Source organism: Brassica oleracea, chromosome C5 (genome assembly GCF_000695525.1).
Source record: "Brassica oleracea var. oleracea cultivar TO1000 chromosome C5, BOL, whole genome shotgun sequence".
NCBI lineage: Eukaryota > Viridiplantae > Streptophyta > Magnoliopsida > Brassicales > Brassicaceae > Brassica > Brassica oleracea.
Genome location: NC_027752.1, coordinates 34,371,254 through 34,380,586, shown reverse-complemented (window position 1 = coordinate 34,380,586; position 9,333 = coordinate 34,371,254). Strand labels below are relative to the sequence as shown.

Sequence of the window (9,333 nt, the reverse complement as noted above, 5' to 3'; positions counted from 1 at the left end):
CAATTTGGCAAAGAGAGCTTCCTGGAGCTGAGAGGGAGTCCCAAGTATCGAAAAGGGAGTGTGCCCTTGATCATGCCTGTGGAGGCTTGAATTGTATCTGTCTCTTGCTCGGTTAAACCCGATGCATAGAAGCTGGTTTTTTGAAAGTGGAAGTGAGCTATTGCATGCTGGCTCATCTCCAGTGGGTCAGTGATGAGAGCCCCTGTTGAGGTAATGAACACACGAATTGCATTATAGCTTGCTCTTACTTGACAGATCCTATGAAAATAGGTTGTGTTAAGGTCCCCTTCTCTGAGCCAGTTAATCCAAGACTTCTGCCTAAAGTAGCACTCTTCTATCTGTCTCAGGAACATCCAGCGCTGGTTTAGATCTCTCTCTTCTCTGAAAATCTGTGGAGTAGGTGATTGGAGTGCTTGCACCTGCACAGTTTGCAACAAACAGTAAGTTTCTTTCACTCTTTCCTGAATTTTTGAATAATTGTCTCTGTTTAAAAGTTTCAAATCCTTTTTGATGATCTTTAGTTTCCAACACAGGTCAGCTAGATTGCAGCATATGCCTCCGGCCTGAGCCCAAGCGTCCGTGATCAGCTGAGTGAACCCAGGATGTTTGGTTAGGTAGTTTTGAAACTTGAAAGGTTGGGTTCCGGCTTTAGGTAACTGATAGGCTAGGTCGGTTAAGCAAGGAGTGTGGTCTGAGACAGAAGGAGGGAGAAAGGTGGCTACAGCATGGGGGAAGGAAGAGATGACATTGTTGTTTACAAGCTGCCTGTCCAATTTCTTTGCTATCGGGGATTCAGGCTGGTTATTCTTCCAAGTATGATTGGGGCCATTGAAGCGCAGATCAAATAATCCAGTCTGTAGGAGGCAGTCATGAAAGAGATACATTTGGTGGTTTCGAGTGTTCACAGAGGGAGATGAGTGCTCTAAGGGGAATAAGATTTGGTTGAAATCACCACCAACTAGCCACATCTTGCTCTGCAAGTCAAAGGTGGAGTGAAGCTGTAAGAGGTCGGTCCAGAGGTCGATGCGCTCTTCTGCTAGATTGGAAGCGTACACTGCTGTGTAGAATAATGGCTCTTTATCAGGGAGAGTCAACAGACAAGTTAGAGTTTGCCTACTCTGGTGGACGACTTGCAGTTTCATAGGGTCTTTCCAAATAAGGATGATTCTACCGTCATCATCCGAGTGGTGGTTTGAGACGAAACTCCAGCCAGAGCACAGCTTAGTCATTAAGTGTAACAGAGAAAGTTCTTTGATATGAGATTCCAAAATAGCCCCAAATAGAGGTTTATTAGTATGAAGCCAGTCTACAAAAATCCGATGTTTATCCGGGTCATTTAAACCACGGATGTTCCAAAAAAAGAGTTAAACACTCATTAGGATGAGGTGGGAGGATCCTCACTCATACCTTGAGGATCAAGGGACAAAAGCTTGGTGGAGCAGTTGGGTGAAGATGATAGGTCAGGGGGATTTTGGTGAAAAGGTGGGAGTTTAATAGGTTCAAGGTTTTTTTGAAAGAAAGGGTTTGGATTTGGAGTTTGAGAAGGATTTTGAGGAGACAGAGTTGGAGAGGATCTAGAGCGTTTGAGGGAGGGTCGAGGAGGAGGATCAGGGGTGGAAGCGGAGGAAGGTAATGGTTGGAAAGAAGCTACACTCAGCTGCACATGAGCCTTTGCAGGAGAGTTTTCAAGAGGAAGATTTGCTAAAACAACAAACTGAGAGGAAGTTGGAACAGGACAAGTCTTTGTTTGGGTTTGATGCTGAGAAGGAAGGGTTTTTTTTTTTATAGTGGGATGATTTTTTTGGCAGGCTTTTTGCTGGTGAGGGTCGAGGAGTTTTTGAAGAGGAAGCAAAAGGGGGGTTCTGTTGTGGTGGTGGTGGTGGAGGAGGAGGGGTGTAGTGGAGGCAATTGCGGATAATATGGCCAAGTTCATGGCAGTGAGAGCATGTTGGAGGGGTCCAGGGGTAGGTAACTTGGACTTCTACTACCTCACCACTCTGGTGCTCAAATTCTACCACTGAGGGAAGTGGCTTTGTCAGGTCCACTTCGACTTTTACATGGGAGATAGTGAGGCTAACCAGGTTCCTGGTAAAATCATTTGTTTCTTTTGGTTCTCCAACCAAACCTGCAACTAAACTGAGTCCGTGATTGTAACGCAGGTCAAGAGGAACACCCGTCAAGTGAGCCCAGATCCTAATAGCTTTCAGAGGAGGAGTAGACATAGAGTGTTCAGAGGTCCACTGCGCAGTATGAAACATCGAATCTCCAACGTACCAGATACACTTCTCAAGGATTTTTTGACGCAGGTAATCACTAGGAATTCTAACCAGTGTCGATCTGTTGAAAGATTGTTATGGATCTCTAATTTCTTTCCTTTTTCCCACATGTGGTTGAAGACGCTTTGAATCTGGTTGAACGGCGGCGGTTTCCCATTGTAATAGCATACAATGAAGTCTTTGTGTATCTCAGCACCTTTTTCAAATACATCATCAGGAATAAGGACTCTTGGTCGTCCTGTTGCTGAAATGGAGACAGGCGCTAGTCTTTGAAGTGTTTTGTCTTCTGAAATTCTAAGTCTTTCCACAAGTGAAGGTCTTTTGGACTGGAGATGAGCTTGGGGAAAAGGAGGGGGAAGGATAGGAGGGGAGGGGGTGTTTTTGGTGGCTTCAGTTTGACCAGTGGTGGGTGGGAGAGTAGGCGAGGAAGCGGCTTTGTTTGTGAGGAGAGGGGAAGAAGATTTTGGCTCTTGAACAGAGCAATCAACAGTTAAGTGAGTCGTAAGAAGGAAGTTTGAGTTAGGGTTTGTGAAAATGTTATTCTCATTTGACAGGATGGTTTTTGGAATAGATCCAAAAAGGGGGAGACCAGTTTGGGAAGCAGATAAGAGATCTGATGCAGGACCAGTTTGGTGGCCAGTTGTAGTGGAGTTAATTTTTTCAGGTGATTCTGACTGGAGAGTCATGGTGACATCAACAAGCTCAGTCTCAGAAGTAGAGGACAGTACCAAAGCACCTTTGAGTTTAGGGTTTTGGCCAGTTTTAGATCTAGATTTTGAAGGGGGGGAAAAGATAGAGGGGGAAATTCATGGGGTGAGAGGGGCGAGGAGGGGTCAGGAGGTTCGGGGGGAAGGGTTAACGGAGGAGGAGGCTCACCAGCGGCGGACGGCAGAGGGCTCAGGACGGAGGCAGAGCCAGGCAGCTTCCAGGGATTCTGCATTGGGAACAGAGTCATAGAGAGTTTGATTTTTTTATAAATTTTATTTTGGTGTGTGTTAAACTAATAGTTAATAAAAGAGAAGGAAAGAAAGATTCGTTGTTCGAAGATCATCAAAGATCTTTGAAGAAACACATGTAAGCATTAAAGTTTTATTTGTTATTCTTGTATCTTAGCTTAGAACAAGAATAGTGTTTCAAAAAAAAAAAAAAAAAAAGCTTAGAACAAGAATGAGACTTTTGATCGTCTTATCTTACAAAGGGATTTCGTGTAACCCAAAAGCTTGGAATAGAGTCGAAATACTCTTTAAGAAAAACATGACGATTCAATCATTATCCAAGTATATAATTCTAAATTATTCGGGTTACAACCCAATTATAACCAACAAAGGCTTGTGTCATGCTCTGGAGTCGTTCATTTGCGGGTGTCAAAGATCATCTGAGCGAGAATGTAAGGGAATGGTCGTCTGGAAATAGGCTGGCCGGATATCGAATTGATTTTTTTTTCTGGTTCATAAAATTTTCACCAGTGGGAACTGTGGAAGTTTTTGTTGTGTGGTTCGATTAAGAAGAAAAAATAATTATTAATTTTGGATTTATGGATAATTAGGCACTATGGGCCGGGCTAATACCCTTTTTTTTTACATTGGTTAAAAAAGTAAATTAGTAAAGTTTCATTTTTTTTAAAAAAAAACGGACGTCCCAACATCCCTTCACATTTCCCTTACTCTCCGTCAAAACCGCAACCAGCCGTCGTGACAGAAAGGTAAAAAATAAAAAACTTCCGAATCAACAGTGGCTTCCTTCTTCTCCACCTCGCTGCTTCCTTGGTACTCTCTATCTCTCTCTCATTTCCCGATTCTCCATCTTCCTCGTCTTCTTTCGTATCAAAATAAATGTTCCGTTTCCATTATCCCGCCATTTCTGCTTACTCCGTTTTGATTTTCCTTGGATTAGCTTCATTGATCTTCAGCTTAGTCGAATTTGATAGCATTGCTGGCTATTGTGATGGTTTTTTCAGTGTGGAGAATGTTTTGCATCGCAGGCTCGTTCGATTTCTCAGAAGCTCGACTGCTGGAAAGAGTGAAGACGAAGGAGATCCCATGATGGATTCTGCTATCGAGATTAGTTCAGGTAGTAGCAGCGATGAAGAGGTATCAGAAGAGCCCATTAGGGAAGAAGTTAAAACCAGGAAGAATCCCCCTTGGCTAGATGGTATACTCTTTATCTTCAGTCTCTATCTCTCTCAGTGAGGTTTAGCTTTCATGGAGTTATCAAATCACCATTGCTACTTTTTTTCCAGGCAGCACTAGTTTTCCTCAAAAGGTTTCCTCTGCTGCTAATACTCAAACTAAAGCCAGACCCGCAAATCCTGCTTCTCGCTATGGTGCCTCTAGTTATGTATCTCGCCCAAGAGACTGCTCTACAGGGAATGACAAGAGCATTGTTAACTCGAGGACTTCCAGTGTTCCTTCTGGTGTAGATTATGAGAAGAAGCCGCCACCTTCTCAACAACCTCTGAAAAGAACCCTTCCACCATCTTTTAATACGGCTCCTATTCCTCCAAGAAGTGCTACTAACAGTATAAGCCATGGCAACGTGGGTCGCTTTGGTGCGGACTATAGTACTAGTTCTGCTGTACGCAACAAGAGTGCGTTTGGTGATTGTCACCGTGGAGCTCATTTTGAGATAGGAATTCATCGTGGCATGAATGGGGTTAGGATCCTTCCTCCGTCTATGACCCTTGGAACATCTGCATCCTCTCCGTTACATTATGGTGGTCCAAGCGATCCAATTCACAGGGTTGGCGTTGGTGAAGATATGAATTCTGAGAACGACGAGAGGTTGATCTATCAGGCTGCGCTACAGGTAACTCAATCTTCTCTTATGTATGGCCTTCAACACTTGGCTGTTCTTCTCTGTTTGCATGTCTTGTGTCGCTTTAATCACCTGGTATGATTGCAATTGTGAATATGGAGCAATGAATAGCTCCAAACTTGGCTCCTTTCTTTTGGTTAAATATTTTTCAGAGATTTATGGTGCATTGTTCGTTTTATATGGTTTCTCATTGATGCTGGAGTCATAGTATTATATTACCATGCTGAATCTACTCATTTTAGACCGAGTATCCTAGTTATGCAATAAGCTGCTTTATTTTTCTTCATCTGAAAAATGATATTTTAGATAATTGTGTTTATGAGGAGCATTCATTTTCGATTTTACCCAGGTGCATTGTAAATATGTTGAGAGCCTCTGTGTTGTGTTGTTTCCATAGTCAACCTGATATTTAATGGTATATTAAGTGCAATTTTTAATAAAAGAGTATGTTAATCCTGCAGGATTTGAATCAACCCAAGACCGAAATTGATCTACCTCCTGGTATTCTTTCAGTTCCTCTTATGAGGCATCAGGTATTGTCATGTTTCAATGTTACCATTTATTGGCCGTTGAAATTGGTTTGTGTACAGTGTACTGAAAATACTGTTGCTTTCAGAAAATTGCATTGGCGTGGATGTTTCAGAAGGAAACAACTAGTTTGCACTGTTCGGGAGGGATATTAGCAGATGATCAGGTCACATATTCTTAAATTTCTTCCCAAGTTAATATCTGTGATTTTGTTACGTGGATATTCCCCTCAAACTACGTAAGGTCTATTTTTGTAGGGACTTGGTAAGACAGTTTCGATGATTGCTCTTATCCTGAAGCAAAAGTTTGAGTCACAATTGAAGTCTGAAATCTCAACCAAGGGAGAAGCTGAAATATTGGACCTGGATGCTGATGATGAGTTAGAAAATGCAAACCATGAAAGTAAAAGTCATGCAAAACCAGAGCTCAATTCAAGGAACAGTGAGACCACGGTTCTGTCTATTAAGGAAGAAGCTGAAATATTGGATCTGGATGCTGATGATGAGTCAGAAAATGCAAAACATGAGAGTGAAAGTCACGCAAAAACAGAGCTCAAGGTTTTAACCAACAGTGAGACCACGGTTCTGAGTGTTGGTGATAGTGATGAGAATGACAGTTCAGATACGGAGAAAGTCAAAGATGAAGAAGCGAGTACTTCAGTAAGGGAGTTTAAAAGAAAGAGACCAGCTGCTGGTACATTAGTTGTTTGTCCAGCGAGTCTTGTGAGGCAATGGGCAAGAGAGCTTGATGAGAAGGTTTCTGATGAATCTAAACTTTCTGTTTTAGTCTACCATGGTGGTAATAGGACCAAAGATCCTGTGGAGTTAGCAAAATATGATGTGGTTGTCACAACTTACGCCATTGTTACCAATGAAGCTCCCAAACAGTCCTTGTTGGACGATGATGAGAACGATGAAGACCATAACCAAAAACATGGCAACAAGAAGAAACGTAAGGTTGCAATGAAGGCCAGCAAGAAGAGTAAGAAAAGAGGTAGAAAAAGCATGGACGGTTCATCTTTTGACTCTGATTGTGGTACATTATCAAGAGTTGGGTGGCTCAGAGTAGTACTAGATGAAGCTCAGACAATTAAAAATCATACAACACAGGTGGCAAGAGCCTGTTGCACTCTTCGAGCCAAGAGGAGGTGGTGTTTGTCTGGAACGCCAATTCAAAATACGATTGATGATCTATACAGCTATTTCAGGTTCCTTAGATATAATCCGTATGCCGTGTACAAGTCATTTTACTATACAATCAAGGTTCCGATTTCCAAAAGTTCTCTTCATGGTTACAAGAAGCTTCAAGCTGTTCTAAAGGCTATAATGCTGCGCCGTACCAAAGGTATTCCGATCATCTCTCTGTTTTCTTAGATGGTTAGTTGTGTGATTTCTGGTGGTGGGGACTTCACAACCTTTTTTTGATATCTAGGAACATTGCTTGATGGGAAACCCATTATTAATCTACCTCCAAAGAAAATTAGTTTGAGCAAAGTGGACTTTTCAGTGGAGGAGCGCTCTTTCTACAAGAAGCTTGAAGCAGATTCACGATCACAATTCAAGGTTTTCCTTTTCGTCCTCCACACTTTATCAGTTCATACTTGGTTTGAAATTTGATGTGCACTTTGTTGGAAAAGAAGAAACAACTATAAAGCAACTCTATGTGACCTTGTAGTTTTGCATGAGCGTTCTTGGAAAATCATGTTCTGGTGTCAAGTCTTTTATTTCTGCCAGTGAAACAACATAAACTCGTACTTGTAGTCTTGTACCTGTTAAGATGATTAATCATATCTTCTGCAGGCTTATGCTGCTGCAGGAACTTTGGGCCAAAACTACGGAAATATTCTTCTGATGCTTTTGCGTCTACGCCAAGCGTGTGACCACCCACAACTTGTTAACGGATATAACTCAGATCCTCTTGGCAAAGAATCAGAAGAAGCAGTCAAAAGACTCCCGAGGGAGGCTCGAATCAACTTGCTCAATCGTTTAGAGTCATCATCCGCCATCTGCAATATATGTGATGTAAGTGCAGAGTAATTGAGAGCTACGAAATGTCTTCAGGCTCACTGTTCTCTAATTATTAGGCCAGTTCTGAATTTTTTTACTCTTGTTACCTGTTTATCTGCAGGATCCACCGGAAAACCCTGTTGTTACGCTGTGTGGGCATGTATTTTGCTATCAGTGTGTTTCAGAACATATCACTGGGGATGAGAACGTGTGCCCTGTACGGAGATGCAGAGAAGACATTGGGCGTGATGTTGTTTTCTCTGAATCTTCCCTTAGAAAATGCATCACCAATGATATAGGACGTAGTTCTTCACAGGATAGATCAGCTCTTCGAAAAAGCGAGTTTAGTTCATCAAAAATTAAGGCTGTCCTAGATATTCTGAAGTCGCTTTCCGAACATGGTCAAATGCCTTCTTCTTCCTCACAGCCACATGATGATGACGATGTTACCATTATAGAGCCGACGACTCTTAACTCATCTTCACTTAGCCAGGGGGCAATAAAGACGATAGTGTTCTCTCAGTGGACGGGTATGCTTGACTTGGTTGAGCTGAGTTTTATTGAAAATGGTATTGAATTCAGAAGATTAGATGGAACAATGAGTCTAGCAGCAAGAGACAGGGCTGTAAAAGAATTCAGCAATGATCCAGATGTGAGTGATATGAATATCTTAGATATATTTTCCAAAATACTTTAACTAGTCATTTCTCTGAATCATGGAGTATCGATCCTAACCCTCTCTTTATTAACAGGTAGAGGTGATGCTGATGTCGCTAAAAGCTGGAAACCTTGGGTTGAATATGGTAGCTGCATGTCATGTTATTCTTCTGGATCTTTGGTGGAATCCAACAACCGAAGATCAAGCTATTGATCGTGCACATCGTATTGGTCAAACTCGGCCAGTTAGTGTAACTCGCATCACTATAAAAGGCACCGTGGAGGATAGAATTTTGTTACTTCAGGTATTCTACGCAATATTTCAGCTCGCTCTGACTTGGTTACAGTGATTCAGCACTATCATTTTCAATTTTTTATTTCATCAGGAAGAGAAAAGGAAGATTGTTGCATCTGCGTATGGTGAAGAGCATGGTGGAAGCTCTGCCACTCGACTGACAGTTGACGATCTCAAGTATCTTTTTATGGTGTAGACCACTCATTGTATGCTCTACGCTTAGCTTTCGAATCGATGCTTGAGTTAGGTTGCATAGTATTTATTATGGGAGATTATGCACGGAGCTTTTTTGGGCAGGAAGAAACCCCTCTACCTGCATATGTAATTTAACTTCAATACTCTGTGTCTCTCCTAGGATTTGGGGTTTGGTTTTGTGAGGGTTTGAAGCCAGTCTAGGTTTTTTATGTTTCGGAGTTGCATCGATTAGAAGTATGCCATATGTAAATAACTAAATCGTCTCATGGTTTGTATAAGAGTTTAACGGTGAATCTTAAGGATCTCCTGCTGTATATTTGATACCTTCGAGCAGCTTATCTTATCATGACAGTTATGTATACTTGTCTTGCCATGCTAAGCAACCTTTAAAGCTTGCAGGTTCTGCGTCTGTTTTGGAAACTCCTATTGTGTGCATATATGTGCAGTGTGCTTACCTACCTCTTCAGCAATGTAGATGAGGTGAGAGAACCTCTGTTTGTACATAGCTCGTTCCTTCATGGTCCTTTGTTGGAAGAGGATGAGGATGGTTTCCTCTAATCAG

At 41.9% G+C, this 9,333-nt stretch overlaps 1 protein-coding gene and 1 long non-coding RNA gene across 4 annotated transcripts; both read left to right on the top strand.

Moving 5' to 3' along the window:
- The first annotated feature begins 152 nt into the window (after positions 1 to 152).
- On the top strand, positions 153 to 1,130 carry LOC106294161. Its single transcript, XR_001260757.1, has 3 exons — positions 153 to 210; positions 348 to 440; positions 534 to 1,130. It is a non-coding gene; the product is annotated as an uncharacterized LOC106294161 (long non-coding RNA).
- A 2,821-nt stretch (positions 1,131 to 3,951) lies between these two features.
- On the top strand, positions 3,952 to 9,122 carry LOC106295590 (helicase-like transcription factor). 3 transcript variants are annotated; one of them, XM_013731524.1, is made up of 11 exons: positions 3,952 to 4,042; positions 4,258 to 4,427; positions 4,516 to 5,081; positions 5,552 to 5,623; positions 5,707 to 5,784; positions 5,876 to 6,962; positions 7,050 to 7,180; positions 7,418 to 7,639; positions 7,746 to 8,276; positions 8,377 to 8,586; positions 8,668 to 9,068. In XM_013731524.1, the coding sequence occupies exons 2-11, from the start codon at positions 4,316 to 4,318 to the stop codon at positions 8,770 to 8,772; spliced, it is 3,114 nt and encodes a 1,037-aa protein (XP_013586978.1). In that variant the 5' UTR covers positions 3,952 to 4,042; positions 4,258 to 4,315; the 3' UTR covers positions 8,773 to 9,068. The 3 variants fall into 3 exon arrangements, with proteins under 3 accessions (XP_013586978.1, XP_013586979.1, XP_013586977.1); XM_013731525.1 differs by having other exon boundaries at positions 4,234 to 4,427; XM_013731523.1 differs by lacking the exon at positions 3,952 to 4,042 and having other exon boundaries at positions 4,057 to 4,427; positions 8,668 to 9,122.
- The last annotated feature ends 211 nt before the right edge of the window (positions 9,123 to 9,333 follow it).